The sequence below is a fragment of the Pristiophorus japonicus genome, chromosome 5 (assembly GCF_044704955.1).
Source record: "Pristiophorus japonicus isolate sPriJap1 chromosome 5, sPriJap1.hap1, whole genome shotgun sequence".
NCBI lineage: Eukaryota > Metazoa > Chordata > Chondrichthyes > Pristiophoridae > Pristiophorus > Pristiophorus japonicus.
This window is the reverse complement of record NC_091981.1, coordinates 262,923,607-262,941,271: the sequence shown is the minus strand read 5'-3', so window position 1 is coordinate 262,941,271 and position 17,665 is coordinate 262,923,607. Positions and strand designations below refer to the sequence as shown.

The window sequence follows — 17,665 nt, the reverse complement described above, 5'->3', positions numbered from 1 at the left end:
GAGAAACACCAAAGATGTACTTCAACATACAGGTAGGGTTATGATTTTCACCTTTTGTGATGCTAGTGTTAAATTATGTCCAATAGCGACTTGCACTGAAGCCAAATCAGACGTGACTGTTATGCATAGTAAACAATGGACTACCTGCATGCTGAACCACGAGTAGCAGGCTATAGACAGAGCTAAGTGGTTGCAGATCAGAGCAAAGCTCCACAGTCTTACCATGTCAATGAGAATTTAGGGCTACAGTAGCATAGTGGTTATGTCTGAGTGGCTCCCAGCCTGCGAGCACCATTGGAGCAGGCTGGGGAGCGGAAGGAGCAGCATGGCAGCATACCACTCCAGGGAGCAGCACGTGCTGGAGCAGGAGAGCAACAGCAGTGAAAAGGGACCAAGATCCAGGTCGGTGATTGGAGCGTGGGCAGGTACAAAAGGAGTGGCGAGGTCGGGGTGAAGGAGCAGTGAGAGATTGCAAACTAACTTTTTGGGATTCATGCACAAGGACCCCCAGGTCCCTCTGCACCGCAGCATGTTGTAATTTCTCCCCATTCAAATAATATTCCCTTTTACTGTTTTTTTTCCAAGGTGGATGACCTCACATTTTCCGACATTGTATTCCATCTGCCAAACCTTAGCCCATTCGCTTAACCTATCTAAATCTCTTTGCAGCCTCTCTGTGTCCTCTACACAACCCGCTTTCCCACTAATCTTTGTGTCACCTGCAAATTTTGTTACACTACACTCTGTCCCCTCTTCCAGGTCATCTATGAATATTGTAAACAGTTGTGGTCCCAGCACCGATCCCTGTGGCACACCACTAACCACCGATTTCCAACCCGAAAAGGACCCATTTATCCCGCCTCTCTGCTTTCTGTTAGCCAGCCAATTCTCGATCCATGCTAATACATTTCCTCTGACTCCGCGTACCTTTATCTTCTGCAGTAACCTTTTGTATGGCACCTTATCGAATGCCTTTTGGAAATCTAAATACACAACATCTATCGGTACACCTCTATCCACCATGCTCGATATATTCTCAAAGAATTCCAGTAAATTAGTTAAACATGATTTCCCCTTCATGAATCCATGTTGCGTCTGCTTGATTGCACTATTCCTATCTAGATGTCTCGCTATTTCTTCCTTAATGATAGCTTCAAGCATTTTCCCCAGTACAGATGTTAAACTAACCGGCCTATAGTTACCTGCCTTTTGTCTGCGCCCTTTTTTTAAACAGAGGCGTTACATTAGCTGCTTTCCAATCCGCTGGTACCTCCCCAGAGTCCAGAGAATTTTGGTAGATTATAACGAATGCATCTGCTATAACTTCCGCCATCTCTTTTAATACCCTGGGATGCATTTCATCAGGACCAGGGGACTTGTCTACCTTGAGTCCCATTAGCCTGTCCAGCACGACCTCCCTAGTGATAGTGATTGTCTCAAGGTCCTCCCTTCCCACATTCCCGTGACCAGCAATTTTTGGCATGGTTTTTGTGTCTTCCACTGTGAAGACTGAAGCAAAATAATTGTTTAAGGTCTCAGCCATTTACACGTTTCCCATTATTAAATCCCCCTTCTCATCTTCTAAGGAACCAACATTTACTTTAGTCACTCTCTTCCGTTTTATATATCGGTAAAAGCTTTTACTATCTGTTTTTATGTTTTGCGCAAGTTTACTTTCGTACTCTATCTTTCCTTTCTTTATTGCTTTCTTAGTCATTCTTTGCTGTCGTTTAAAATTTTCCCAATCTTCTAGTTTCCCACTAACCTTGGCTACCTTATACGCATTGGTTTTTAATTTGATACTCTCCTTTATTTCCTTGGTTATCCACGACTGGTTATCCCTTCTCTTACCGCTCTTCTTTTTCACTGGAATATATTTTTGTTGAGCACTATGAAAGAGCTCCTTAAAAGTCCTCCACTGTTCCTCAATTGTGCCACCGTTTAGTCTGTGTTCCCAGTCTACTTTAGCTAACTCTGCCCTCATCCCAGTGTAGTCCCCTTTGTTTAAGCATAGTACGCTCGTTTGAGACACTACTTCCTCACCCTCAATCTGTATTACAAATTCAACCATACTGTGATCACTCATTCCGAGAGGATCTTTTACTAGGAGATCATTTATTATTCCTGTCTCATTACACAGGACCAGATCTAAGATAGCTTGCTCCCTTGTAGGTTCTGTAACATACTGTTCTAAGAAACAATCCCGTATGCATTCTATGAATTCCTCCTCAAGGCTACCCCCGTGCAATTTGATTTGACCAATCGATATGTAGGTTAAAATCTCCCATGATTACTGCCGTTCCTTTTTCACGTGCCTCCATTATTACCTTGATTATTGTCCACCCCACCGTGAAGTTATTATTTGGGGGCCTATAAACTACGCCCACCAGTGACTTTTTCCCCTTACTATCTCTAATCTCCATCCACAATGATTCAACATTTTGTTCATTAGAGCCAATATCATCCCTCACAACTGCCCTGATATCATCCTTTAACAACAGAGCTACCCCACCTCCTTTCCCTTCTTGTCTATCCTTCCGAATTGCCAGATAGCCCTGTATGTTTAATTCCCAGTCTTGGCCACCCTGCAACCACGTTTTTGTAATGGCCACCAAATCATACCCATTTGTAATGATTTGTGCCGTCAACTCATTTACTTTATTTCGAATGCTGCGTGCGTTTAGGTAGAGTGTTTTAATACCAGTTTTTAAACCATGATTTTTATTTTTGACCCCTCCTGCAGCCCCTTTATATTCATACATATTGTCCCTTCCTATCACCTTGTGGTTTACACTTACCTCAGTGCTACTCTGCTCTGTTGCCTCCTGCATTTTGCATTCTTTCTTGGGGTCCTGTTCATCTGCGCTCTCATCCACTCTAACTAGCTCAGAGCCCTCTCCTGGATTCCGAATACTCCTCGCATTGAGGCACCGAGCTTTCAGGCTTGCCTTTTTATTACACTTTGACCCTTTAGAATTTTGCTGTACTGTGGCCTTTTTTGTTTTTTGCCTCGAGTTTCTCTGCCCTCCACTTTTACTCATCTCCTTTCTGTCTTTTGCTTCTGTCTCCATTTTGTTTCACTCTGTCTCCCTGCATTGGTTCCCATCCCCCTGCCATATTAGTTTAACTCCTCCCCAACAGCACTAGCAAACATTCCTCCTAGGACATTGGTTCCGGTCCTGCCTAGGTGCAGACAGTCCGGTTTGTACTGGTCCCACCTCTCCCAGAACCGGTTCCAAAGCCCCAGGAATTTGAATCCCTCCCTGCTGCACCACTGCTCAAGCCACGTATTCATCTGCGCTATCCTGCGATTCCTACTCTGAATAGCACGTGGCACTGGTAGCAATCCCGAGATTACTACTTTTGAGGTCCTACTTTTTAAATTTAGCTCCATGCTCCTTAAATTCGTCTAGTAGGACCTCATCCCTTTTTTTTACCTCTGTCGTTGGTACGAATGTGCACGACAACAACTGGCTGTTCTCCCTCCCTTTTCAGAATATCCTGCACCCGCTCCGAGACATCCTTGACCCTTGCACTAGGGAGGCAACATACCATCCTGGAGTCTCGGTTGCGGCCGCATAAACGCCTATCTATTCCCCTTACAATTGAATCCCCTGTCACTATCGCTCTCCCACTCTTTTTCCTGCCCTCCTGTGCAGCAGAGCCAGCCATGGTGCCATGAACTTGGCTGCTGCTGCCCTCCCCTGATGCGTCATCCCCCTCAACAGTACTCAAAGCGGTGTATCTGTTTTGCAGGGGGATGACCGCAGGAGACCCCTGCACTACCTTCCTTGCACTGCTCTTCCTGCTGGTCTTCCATTACCTAGCTGGCTGTGGACCCTTCACCTGCGGTAAGACCAACTAACTACACGTGCTACTCACGTCATTCTCAACATCGTGGATGCTCCAAAGTGAATCCACCCTCAGCTCCAATTCCGCAACGTGGTCCGTCAGGAGCTGGAGGCGGATACACTTCCCGCACACGTAGTCGTCAGGGACACCGGAAGTGTCCCCGAGTTCCCACATGGTACAGGAGGAGCATATCATGTGACTGAGTTCTCCTGCCATGAGTTCGAGCAGCGTGAGTCCGGGGTGCGTGGTGAGGCCTATAAAGGCCCAACGTCGGAGGAGGAGCGGCAGTTCGAGCAGCGCGAGTCCGGGGTGGGTGGTGAGGCCTATAAAGGCCCAATGTCGGAGGAGGAGCGGCAGTTCGAGCAGCGCGAGTCCGGGGTGGGCGGAAAGGCCTATAAAGGCCCAATGTCGGAGGAGGAGGGGCAGTTCGAGCAGCGCGAGTCCGGTGTGCGTGGTGAGGCCTATAAAGGCCCAATGTCGGAGGAGGAGGGGCAGTTCGAGCAGCGCGAGTCCGGGGTGTGTGGTGAGACCTATAAAGGCCCGAATGTCGGAGGAGGAGGGGCAGTTCGAGCAGCGCGAGTCCGGTGTGTGTGGTGAGGCCTATAAAGGCCCGAATGTCGGAGGAGGAGCGGCAGTTCGAGCAGCGCGAGTCCGGGGTGGGTGGAAAGGCCTATAAAGGCCCAACTTGTACAGCTCCAGCCGGGAGAAAAAGCAAAAAAGTAGAAAGAAATCAAACGGTGACGTCACAGCCAAAGGGGTAAGTGATTGGCTGGTGATTGGTGAGTAGCTTTTTCTTTTTTATTTCAGTAAGTAACCTGTTAACATTGTTGTCGCCAAATTAAGTGTATCTAAGGGTTAGATGCGGGTTGATTGTTCCCGATGTTGGGGAAGTCCAGAACGAGGGGACACAGTCTTAGGATAAGGGGTAGGTCATTTAGGACTGAGGAGAAACTTCTTCACTCAGAGAGTTGTTAACCTGTGGAATTCCCTGCCGCAGAGAGTTGTTGATACCAGTTCATTGGATATATTCAAGAGGGAGTTAGATATGGCCCTTACGGCTAAGGGGATCAAGGGGTATGGAGAGAAAGCAGGAAAGGAGTACCGAGGGAATGATCAACTATGGTCTTATCGAATGGTGGTGCAGGCTCGAAGGGCCGGATGGCCTACTCCTGCATCTATTTTCTATGTTTCTACCCTTACCCGGTATGGCCTATATGTGATTCCAGACCCACAGCAATGTGGTTGAATCTTAATTGCCCTCTGAAATGGCCGAGCAAAGCCACTCAGTTGTAAAGAACCATTATGTCAAAGTCAGCACTGTGGGAGTATCTTCACAAGGACTTCAGTGGTTCAGAAGGTGGCTCAACAGCATCTTCTCGAGAGCAATTAGGGATGGGCAATAAATGCCAGCCTAGTCAGCGATGCCCACATCTGGTGAATGAATTTAAAAAAAACAAGATACTGGTGGATAATCAGACTATTAACAAGTGATGGGCAGCGAGGGATGGGCAATAAATGTAGTCTTGCCAACTTCTCGACATCCAGAGAACAAATATAAAAATAAAAATGACACTTAAACAAGAGTGGCAACGTTATAGCATTCTGGCTATCTGGAAATGTTAATGCGACTCTTGTTTTACTTCTTTAAATTCCTCTACAAGATGTACAAGAAAGGGTGGAAAGTGGTAAATCTTCCACCTCAAATTAACTCATTTTGCATGGTTACACTCGAGTGGCAAATACCATTATGGTGTCAACATAACACTCAGCTGCCCTATCATGTCTAAATCAGTTTGCTCTGGCAGCCATACCTAAATACACATGGAGCATGAGCTTTCAAACCTGTTGATTACTTTCGTTGTGGTATGTATACCAGTGGTGAAAACTTTACCGCCCCATCAAAGTTTGAAAAAAAAGAGTATAGTTGCGACTGCTTCAATTACCTGTCATGCCTTAGTGCTCTCATATCCACGTATACAGTCGTGGGATCAGGTCCTGATGTCCCCTGCAATCAACAGCATGAAGTGGTTAGGAAAATCAGCATTGAAAAGGCTTATATCAGAATTAAGCCGGTCTCTCAAATTACACTGTAATGTTAGCCCATGAAGATTCTCTATTAATTCAATTAAAATGAGAGCAACTGCATAACTTCTAATGATTTGCTCTTACAAGATTTCAATGCACATTTAATATTTTAAAGCATCCTCTGTTAAAATGCAATGTGTTGTCAATTTACTGTTGGCACTTATCATTACACAAAGGTTTTCATTTGTTTTTAATTTTCTGCAAAAATGATAGCACAAACTATGCAAACAGAGCCAAAACTGCACTCTAACAAAAGCAATTAACCAAATCCATGCAAGAAAATTATGTAATAAGCACTTTAACACAGTTGGACAAATAGATAGCATTTTTGTCAAAGCCAAGACCAGTACGACAGCGTGATCCACTTGCTTAACATGCAAGAGCAGGAATGAAAAGCAGGACTTTATAACTCAATTTATAACAGCATCGAAACAGTGTTAGGGTATGACAAAGGATAAATATTCCTAACTCTTTACGCCACCCTAAGGCCTATTTTAGGGTAGGAGTAAGTTACTGTTACAATGGGGTCTTTAGCAATCTGTCTACCAACAGAATGCCTATGTTCGCCACTAAATTAACCCTTTTTTGCCAAAGTTAAAAAAAAAGTGTTATTAAAATGTGCCAGTGTGGTTCGATGTGCTTTTGAGTTTTTTTTTGTCAATTCCAGTTGTTTTCTAAGGTTTTAAAACCCACTTTATTCGGTTTAATTACAGGATGGTGCTGAAGACCAATCACATGCAAGGAATACCCTTCAATAAACTACTTAATGTATACCGTAATAATACTATACAAATTATGCAAGGGTTATAATAAACTTATGCTCCAAACCAGCTAGTTCATTCGGAAAACTAACAAACTAAGTGATCAAAATGGTCAAATATCAACTGAGCAACAGACTTGTGTTCTGTCAAGCCGTTTATATACATTTGTGCGTACGTGCGAGTGTGTGTGCAAGTGAAAGAATGTGTAAGTGCGCAAGTGTGAGTGCAATGAGTCTATATAAGCCTTGTGCAAAAACAACTGTTCAATTTTTGGGGGCAGTTTCCACAATCAGTACTCGGGGGGAGAAATTTGGGTCATTTGTGTCTCCCGTTAAGTGCCACATGGGGGCGCTAATGTTGTGCGAACGGTTTTGCGACCGGACGCAGCCCCAGTACCGACTTCCACTAAATTCAGCAGGTAACACGTAGCAGCTCCTTCTGCTGTGCTGGCAATGCTGACATCATTACCGTGTGCACAACCCCGTTAGTGCCCCACACGCTAAATTGGCCACCTGAAGCTGCGCCAGGTGATGGCAGCGACAGGTCGGGGGACGCGTATTGCGCCAATGGCTGCTAGCAGGGTGAAAATTAAAGGGGAGGTGGGCTGCTGTTGGGAAAAAAAAAAAGGCCGGTTTTCTTATGCGCACCGTGGGCGCGGGGTTCATGCCACGATCGGTCAGGGCGTGGCACCCCCATTTCCCAGTGGTCCAGGTAGGAACCTTTTTTCCTGCAGCGTACGCAGCTTGGGCCCTTCCCTTTAATTCAGGGCGAGAGTCCCTCCTACGCAGAAGCGCTAAGTGCTGATAGGCCGTGCGCCCCGCTGCCGCCCCAGAAAGGAAGAGGAGCACTTGATTTAGCACACCACTTCCTTTTGGGGTGGTAACCCCAATTTCTAGAGAGAGAAAGCGAAAGGGAGAGAGGGAGAGGAGAGGGAGAGAGGGCGAGAGCAAGGGAGGGCGAGAGCAAGGGAGGGCGAGAGCAAGGGAGGGCGAGAGCAAGGGAGGGCGAGAGCAAGGGAGGGCGAGAGCAAGGGAGGGCGAGAGCAAGGGAGGGCGAGAGCAAGGGAGGGCGAGAGCAAGGGAGGGCGAGAGCAAGGGAGGGCGAGAGCAAGGGAGGGCGAGAGCAAGGGAGGGCGAGAGCAAGGGAGGGCGAGAGCAAGGGAGGGCGAGAGCAAGGGAGGGCGAGAGCAAGGGAGGGCGAGAGCAAGGGAGGGCGAGAGCAAGGGAGGGCGAGAGCAAGGGAGGGCGAGAGCAAGGGAGGGCGAGAGCAAGGGAGGGCGAGAGCAAGGGAGGGCGAGAGCAAGGGAGGGCGAGAGCAAGGGAGGGCGAGAGCAAGGGAGGGCGAGAGCAAGGGAGGGCGAGAGCAAGGGAGGGCGAGAGCAAGGGAGGGCGAGAGCAAGGGAGGGCGAGAGCAAGGGAGGGCGAGAGCAAGGGAGGGCGAGAGCGAGCGAGGGCGAGAGCAAGGGAGAGCGAGAGCAAGGGAGAGCGAGAAAGAGGCGGAGAGCGAGAGACTTTTGGGCCTGGTGCAAAGTCTCACGCCTCGCGAGTGTTACTGAATTTTTAGCCCTATAACTTTTATTGATAAGTTCTCTATTTTTAGTTCAAACACTGCTACTTCCAGGCACACAGACATTGTAAGAAACAAAAGTTCCAACATTCCAGGAGATTTTAAAATGTTTGTTTCTGCTCATCGCTTAATTAGGAACAATTTAAGGAAGGTCAGGGTAAAATCTGAAGGCACGGTGGAGTCCACTGTAACTTTCTCCTGTGCATCAGTTGTAATTTCCTCCTCCCAAATAAAGCTCTTTGAGGCTTACTGCACCCCAACAATGCGAAAGTGTTTCTCTGAATTGTGACCAGTTGGGTTGATACCCCAGCCTTTTCTTACCCTCACAGGTGGCCTGTGGTACCCTCATTCAATTTTGGTTTCAAAAGGGCTGAAAATTCCCTCAACCCTTTCGTATCATCAGCAATTTCACTGACAATCAGGCTGCAACACTTTGATAAAAAGCATCTAAAGTCACCCACACCAAGCTCTGCCTTCAGCCCCTCAGCGATGACGTGAGCAGGCAGCGGAAGCACAAGTCCGGTTTGATTTTCTGTTCAAGTGCAGTGTATGTACCACTTGGTGCAGCGTAACTCAAAGTTATGAGATCAAGTGATGCAAAACTACTGCCAGAAGTGCAGTGTGACAATGGTATTAAAGTCACAAACCTCCCTCTCAATGGCTGCTTCCATACAGTTATGACCTCCCCAAATGGTTATTTGCAACTTTAATCATGGACTAGGAGTTGCATTCAAATCCAGAATTTATAGCGTACAAACGAGCAGACACTCTACTCTCTCCGGATGCGCGATAACGTTTGAATCATACTGCTGTGCCATATTTCTGCAGGGTGCACATTTCAAAAGTTCTACAATTTATATATATTTTTTTAAATGGGCTAGTTAAAATAAATACGTTGTCACTGGACATATTAAGGATGGTCGGTGGGACCAAGCAGGGTTTAGCACACTTTTATGTCTCGAAATCTGGCAGAATTAAAATCTCTCTGTTTACTACATGGCTCAGGGGTTGTATGTGAAAAGATCGCAAACATAAGAACATAAGAATTAGGAGCAGGAGTAGGCCATTCGGCCCCTTGAGCCTGCTCCGCCATTTAATGAGATCATGGCTGATCTTCTACCTCAACTCCACTATTCCCATATACCTTGATTCCCTTAATATCCAGTTTCAAGAGTTGTAATAGGCAGCAAATACTGCCCCTATTTCAGCACTAATTGGCAATTTCATTCAAAATATTTACAAGGAAAACTGGTGTAGAAAGTGGGATAATTCACCCTAATTTCTTCTGACTTTATGGCTAAGGTGGTTTGTCTGGTAGATGTAGCTTCACTCTGCCAGTACAACTGACCAAGACTGATGCAGACTCAATGTATGCAGAAAAAAAAAGTGTTCCAATTCCCTGCATTAATATCCTTCCCACAAAAAAAATGGAAATCAGCCAATAGAGTCAGAGCAGTACCAAAACCCACAGTGTGCTGCACCATGGATTTGAGATTATGGTTCAAATCCCGGTCTTGATGGACATTCACATTCAGTCTTTTGCTTAATAGCAATTGCTGCCCATGCTTCGGTTGCACCTAGAAGTGTGATGAACAACTAACTGAATAGCTGGAGGTTACACATTCAGTTGCACCTCAACACACGTCCGTCCCTTGAGAGCCACTGAGAGGCGCTCTAACTACTCTTACGGGAGAGAGAGGGAGATAAAAAAAAAGGGGGGGGGGTCGCGGTGTTAATTAAAGAAACAATTACAGCCATGAGAAGGGATGATATGTTAGGGGGTCATCAAACGAGGCCATATGGGTTGAATTGAAGAACAAAAAAGGGGCGATCACACTACTGGGAATGTACTATAGACCTCAAACAGTCAGAGGGAGATGGAGGAACAAATATGTGGGCAAATTGCTGCTAAGTGCAAAAACTATAGAGCTGTAATAGTGGGAGATTTCAACTACCCAAATATTAACTGGGAAAAAGCAGTGTGAATGGTACAGAGAGTGCGAAATTCCTAAAATGCATTCAGGAGAACTTCTTTCGCCAGTACGTAATAAGCCCAACAAAGGATGGGGCGGTTCTGGACTTGGTTTGGGGGAATTAAGAGAGGCGGGTGGAAGGGGCACATCTGGCTACAGGTGCAGTGCCAGAGGACTGGAGGACTGCTAATGTTGTACCTTTGTTTAAAAAGGGAGAAAGGGATAGACCGGGTAATTATAGGTCAGTCAGCCTAACCTCAGTGGTGGAAAAATTATTGGAAAAAATCCTGAGGGACAGGATAAATCTTCATTTGGAAAGACATGGATTAATCAATGACAGTCAGCATAGATTTGTTAAGGGAAGGTCGTGTCTGACTATCTTGATTGAATTTTTCGAGGGGGTAACCAGGAGGGTCGATGAGGGCAGTACGTATGATGTAGTGTATATGGATTTTAGCAAAGCGGCAAGTTGGATCCAAAATTGGCTCAGGAGGCAGGAAGCAAAGGGTAATGGGTTCCTTGCTTTTTGTGGTAATTATTAATAACTTGGCTTGAATGTTGGGGGTATGATCACGAAGTTTTCAGATGAAACTAAAATAGGCTGTGTAGTTGATAATGAAGAAGAAAGCTGTGGACTGCAGGAAGATATCAATGTACTGGGCAGAACAGTGGGAAATGGAATTCAATCCGGATAAGTGTGAGGTAATGCATTTGGAGAGATCTAACAAGGCAAGGGAATACACATTAAATGGTACTACATTAAAAAGTGTAGAGGAACAAAGGGACCTTGGAGTACAGGTCCACAGATCCCTGAAGGTAGCAGGCCAGGTGGATAAGGTGGTTAAGAAGACATATGGAATACTTACCTTTATTAGTTGAGGCATGGAATACAAGAGCAAGGAGGTTATGTTGAACTGTATAAAAGACTGGTTAGGCTGCAGCTGGAGTACTGTGTGCAGTTGTGGTCACCACATTACAGGAAAGATGTGATTGCACTGGAAAGGGTGCAGAGGAGATTTACAAGAATGTTGCCTGGACTGGAGAATTTTGGCTATGAGGAAAGACTGGAGATGCTGGGTCTGTTTTGTTCGGAACAGAGGAGGTTGAGGGGAGACCTGATTGAGGTGTATAAAATTATGAGGGGCCTGGATAGAGTGGATAAGGAGGACGTGTTTCCCTTGGCAGAGGGATCAACAATCCGGGAGCATTGATTTAAGGTGATTGGTGAGAGGTTTAGAGGAGATATGAGGGGAAATTTCTTCACCCAGAGGAAGGTGGGGATCTGGAATTCACTGCCTGAAGGGGTGGTAGAGACAGAAACCCTCATTACATTTAAAAAAATACTTGGATGTGCACTTAAAGTGCCGTAACCTACAGGGCTGAGGACTGAGAGGTGAAAAGTAGGATTAGGCTGGATAGCTCTTGGTCGACCAGCGCAGACATGATGGGCCGAAATGGCCTCCTTCCGTGCTGTAAATTTCTGTGATCACCTACCGCTCCTGTTAGCTCGGAAGAGCAAGAAACACGTGGCAAAAACATAGCAACTAAGTGGAGTGGAAAAAAAAATCACCAAAAATAAAAACCCATATAAATAAATGTCACATTTCGGTTCACATGAAATTCCCTCCCGATGGATTTCTTCACATGAATACTTGTCTTTGTTTGATATTTGGCAGATTATGGTGACATCATGCTATCCACTGATAATTGAGATCAAATTCCACCCACAGTTGAACTTTCCTGTTGTCAAGCTCCACATTCCTTTGCTTCCAAACTCCTTTTACCCCAAAGTCGGACAATATTTTATCATTGCATCATCCTGCCATAAAACACCAATATAGACTCGGACGTGCAGGTTAGTCCCAGTCTGTCAGAAAAGACTCAGAAATACAAAACACGGAATTTACCATCCTATTCAGAGGTTAAGTGTTTTTTTTTGTTTAACCTTTGTGAATAATTCAGCAGCGTAACAGACTAGTGCGGAGCAGGGAGATCATTCAGTTAACTTTTCCTCCATTGTTGTCTGGATTTGTGACACGACGTCAGAAATAAGAAAATGAACAGGACGAAAACCACGTGAACACAAAAAGTTGGACATCCCCAAAATAAACTACAAACGGACATACCATGGTTCAATTTCTGTGCAGAATGAAATATATTAAAATGAAAGATTCAAAATCAAGCAGCGTCTTTAAAACTCACTGATTAATGAAATCCTGACACTGTTGGTGTACAATGAACGGGAGAGATAGGAAGCGCTTTAATTAACACAGACCTAACGTCCCAGATCTCCAGACTCAGTTCTAGTCTGACCTGCTGTTGGAAGCTGATTGGTGGGTAAATAGGGAACATGAAAATCCCCTACCTGCTTGGCTAGCTTCCCCAGCCTGTGAGGCTATAGCAGCAGGAATTGCAGGGCGAGGAGAAGAGGAAGGTAAACACAACCAGACAAAAATAGATGGGGGTGGGAATTATGGAAACAAATGTATTAAGCAAGGGGTAAAAGAGGGTGGAAAAAAACAATGTCAAAATACACAAACCTCCACAAGGTTAACTACAATTTTAACATTACACACTTATTTAAACAATGACATCGTAAAAATGACACGTTAACACATTTTACTAAGTTGTTCAAAGAACGATTTAAGGAGACAGTTAACCTTAAAACACACTGATGCAGGATATTAAAGATGAAGTTGTTGGTTATAATTCTGAACAAAATCTCTCTTGAAATTTTCAATTCAAAAGTTGAGACACAATGCAACATTCTTTGTTGGATCTACAAAGATCTGGGGGGCAAAATTGCCCTGCGCCCTGATTGGGGGCTGTAATCTTCTGGGGCCGGGACTTTTAGCGCCCGGTGCAGAAGTCCTGCCCCCCACTGCGGAATTGCTCTTACCATCCCTCAAAGGAAGCGGAGTGCTATTTCCCTCGCTCCGCTTCCTTTGGGGGAGATAACCGGGGTGCTACTGGGGCGCTGGAGGAAGTGCTACACGGACGCTCTGTATAGCGCTGACATGCTTCAACGCCCCTCTCCTTCAATTAAAGGGAAGGGCCGCTGCACAATCTGCAAGACTTCTAATGGCCTCCAGTGGGCCACCAGCCCGGAACCCAAGACGGAGTGCTGAGCTGTAAGGTGGCAGCCGGACCTCGCTGGGGCCGCCATCGTTGAGCCGACCAGAGAGTCCACCGACAAAAAAAGATAGTGGCCCAGGGCGCTGGTGCCCTCCCCTTTATGCACCATCCGGAGAGCGGATGTCAGTTAGCTTCACGACTCGAGGGGCAATTTTCCCCGTGGGGCATTAAGGAGTCGGCGAGGAGTTGCCGCGCACGGCGATTATGTCATCGCCGGTTGTACAGCAGCCTGCAGCGCTTCCACAAACTCCCGAAAAATTTCCCGGGAGGTGGTAGCGCCCCTCCCCTGGGTGAAAGATGTCGTGTCTCCAGTTAGTGTCCCCCTATTCTTTAAAAAAAACAGATTTTAAAAATCAAACCACAAAAAATATAAGAACATAAGAAATAGGAACAGGAGTAGGCCATTTGGCCCCTCGAGCCTGCTCCGCCATTTAATAAGATCATGGCTGATCTGATCATGGACTCGGCTCCACTTCCCTGCCCGCTCTCCATAACTCTTTACTCCCTTATTGCTCATCTGTCCATCTCCGCCTTAAATATATTCAATGACCCAGCCTCCACAGCTCTCTGGGGCAGAGAATTCCATAGATTTACAACCCTCAGAAGAAATTCCTCCTCAAATCAGTTTTAAATGGGTGGTCCCTTATTCTGAGACTATGTCCCCTAGTTTTAGTTTCCCCTATGAGTGGAAACATCCTCTCTGCATCCACCTTGTCGAGCCCCCTCATTACCTTATATGTTTCGATAAGATCACCTCTCATTTTTCTGAACACCAATGTGTATAGGCTCAACCGACGCAACCTATCTTCATAAGTGAACCCCCTCATCTCCGGAATCAACCGAGTGAACCTTCTCTGAACTGCCTCCAATGCACGAATATCCTTCTTTGTCTTCGTCCCTATTTTACGGGGTTCCTTGTGTCAAGATGTAGGTGGGGTACCTGGCTCCCAAGCTTTGCCAGTAACTGGTACCTGGGTAGGAGTAGCACAGGTGACGTGCTCTCTCTCTCTCTCTCCTCAGATTTCCCTTGGCTTCCAATGGGGAAGCACCTGACCTCAACTGAGTACTCCTCATGATGGCACAGTTGACATCACCAACTGACTGTGGGGGAAATCGCGAGTCCGAAGCCACCTCCTACCATATTGTGACACAGCATTCTGTTGTTCCCTAATGGTGTGCCACGACATAACATTTCTTCAACATTTTCATAAATGCCTTAAAGGAGCAGCTTCTGTTAAATTGGAGAGTTTTCAAACCACTCGAGTTCCTCAAATACCCAGCTTTAACAATTCAAGTCAAAGGTCACCGGGGTAAGTTTGTAATGAACCTTCTTGCTGATCTTCAATACTTTCAACTGTAGTAGCTTTAGTCCAACTTTAACAATTAGTAGCAGTGGATACATGATCCAAGAGCTGGAAAGTGGGATTAGGTTGGATAGCTCCTGGTCGGCCGAAATGGCCTCCTTCCGTGCTGTAAATTTCAATGATTCTATGATTAAGAAAAAGTTGATGCTCTCAATCTATAAACAATTACTTTCTTTGTTTCCCGTGTTGTATTTTACCATCTTTATGGGAACTTCATGACAATATTCTAACAAACCCAAGAAAAGATTAATAAGAACATAAGACATGAAAAAAGGTCAGTCATCTCATGTCACTTATTCCATGACATCCTGATTTGGGTCAGTGGAAAGGATGTTTCATCTTTCATTTCAATAATTTAAGGATATGAACCCAACAATTTACTCCTGTTATGATGGTGATTAGCAAAGCAGTAATCAGCAGGGTGGATAGAACAGGTTATGTGCATCACCCCAGGGTAACTAGACAGCGTTAGTGAATGCAAGGAGATAATATATATATTTAAAACTTAAAAATAACCGGTGCACATAGAAAATTACCAAACCTCCCACACATTTAACTCAGTCCCACAACGTTTCATCTCTTTAATTCATATTTTGCTCACTTTGCAGGCATTATCCTTCCTGGGCAGGAGTGTGTCATCAGCCCAACTACAAAATTGCCAAGAAGAGATTTGCAACTGGTGCTGGAGGACTGTGGCACCTTTTCACGAGCTTTGTGAGTAGTCAAAGGATAGTTGCGACAATGCCCTCTGCTCAACGCCCTGCCTCACCTGGTACTGGGGTTATTTTCCTTCGCAGAAGGAGAACCTAAAAGGTCCGAGACTCACTCCTGTGCTTTAAAGGAATAAACCATCAGGATAGGTTTTTAAATAAGATGGCTACGTGGAATTTGAAGCAGGCTTCCCAATTCTGAAAGTCATGCAGCTTTAAAGGACAATACGACCGGCACGGACACGATGGGCCGAATGGCCTCCTTCTGTGTCGTAATATTTCTATGATTCTATGAACATGTTGAGTGTATTGGTCACGATAAAGGATCTGTGACATTGGACACAAATTTTAGAACTGGGAACTAGCATCAGTCACCAAAGACGAGTTGATTATAACATTGAGCATAGCTGTGAGCAGCTTTATCTTCAAAAGTACATTGATGAGATGGGAAAAAATTCACAGAATGGTGGAAAGAACTCTGATAGTTAGGGCTCTAAGTTATGATAAGAGCATGAAATTGTTCTCATTTCAGAAAAGGCGGCAGAGGGCAGGATATGATGAATATTCTTAAACTACTGACAAGTATTGGTCTAAGTGGGCTATATTATTTGGATTATGAGCATAGGACGAAAGGATACGGTTCAAAATTAACAAGCTTCAAGGAAAACAGGCGATTAGAAGAATTCTCTTCCACTCTCCAGAGTGCAAAATACGTTCAACAAACTCCCAGCAAAATCAATTAACGCTGTATTGATTAATTCAGTTACAGCTCATTGCTGTAAGTATGGGACATTATGATTCAAGCGATGGCTGAATATTGGCAATATTTGGATGTTCTAGAATTCTGCTTCATGACCATTAAATATCTATTGCATATTAAACTCAGTATGTGGGGAATGTGTTTCATTGGATTTTTATTGTAAGCGCCTGCAGTACCTGTTACTCCTGCGGAAGAGTAATTATTTTTTTTTAAAGAGAGAGGCTGAGAGAGAGTCTTTCTTCATTTAATGTTACTCTAATTTTCAAGCAGAAACAGCAGTTGAATTTTGAAGCGAACTAATTACTTTGCCCGTGTTTTTTTTTTGGACAGTAAAGGTCAATACTAATTATATGCAGAAATTCTAATCTCGAACACAGAGGAGATGAGGGCGAGAAAGTAAGGAGGCAGACAGGAAGTTGCTTTCTTCATTCTAATTTCATTTCTTAAAAAAAAACTAATTTTCAAAGCAAGCAATATCTCAGAGGTAGAGGGGGAGGGAAATTGTTGGAGAGTGATGGGCCCACTGCACCTATCCCGAGTTGGGGTGAGTGCGAAAGGGGAAGGGTTCATGGAGGGCTCGAGGTGAAGTGACAGCAGAGCAAAGGCGCAGAGTACTTTGCTCCAAGGAGAAAGGTAGGGCTAGTGATAGGAGTAGGGGTGCTTGCTATAGGACAGGGGGTGGGAAGGTGAAGGGGTAGGGGGTGTGATGGGAATGAGGGGGTTAGGGAAGGGAGGGGTGGAAAGTGAAACAGGAGTGATTGGTGAACAGATGGGAAAAAAAACGCTATTTTCCCCCACAATCATCACCCCGAATGGGGTCTGAAGATGTCTGTGACTCCGTTCTCTCCCATCCACAAAGAAAGGAAAAAAAGGCACAGGGAATCAGTAGAGAGAGAATCAGCATAGAAAAGAAAGAGCGAAGAGAAGAGATAGAAAGAAACAGCAACATGAAGAAATGAGACCAGATAAGAGTGTGACCATATTCTCTGACTTATTGGGATAATTTTAACCTTGGGTTGGGGGCAGGTGGGAAGTACATTTTTTTGAATCCGAGACCCGCCCCCAATTCGCCCATTCCGATTTTAAAGGAGGCGAGTCTGGGGGCAGGTGACCAATCCGCTCTCGGGATGCAGGCTGGTCAGTAAAAACTTTTAAAGGAGCTTGCGCGCCACCATTTTAACAGGTTAAAAAAAAATGTAACCCATGGAGGCCAGGTTTTCCTGCTCTCGGAAAACCAGGCAGGTAAAAAAAGGTGGGAATAGCCCAGATTCATGAGCTAAGTCCATTGACATCACTGCTTGTGGTCCTGGAGAAGCAGGAGTGTTTCCTCCAGGTCCAACAAGCTTTCCTCTGTATAGGCCCAATTCCGACTCCCCCGTCCCCTGCGATCTTCTCATTTCCTGGCATCTGCTCCTGGGCTGCTTTCCCGCCCGACAAGCAGTCAAGGCTGTCAATCAGG

At 45.3% G+C, this 17,665-nt stretch overlaps 1 protein-coding gene across 1 annotated transcript in view; it reads right to left on the bottom strand.

The window, feature by feature from the left end:
- LOC139264688 (disco-interacting protein 2 homolog C) overlaps window positions 1–17,665 on the bottom strand; it is a 622,729-nt gene that overhangs the window by 25,393 nt on the left and 579,671 nt on the right. Inside the window, exon 34 of the mRNA XM_070881594.1 lies at window positions 5,796–5,857. Within this exon, the coding sequence (XP_070737695.1) occupies window positions 5,796–5,857 (62 nt within the window). The remainder of the gene's footprint in view (window positions 1–5,795; window positions 5,858–17,665) is intronic.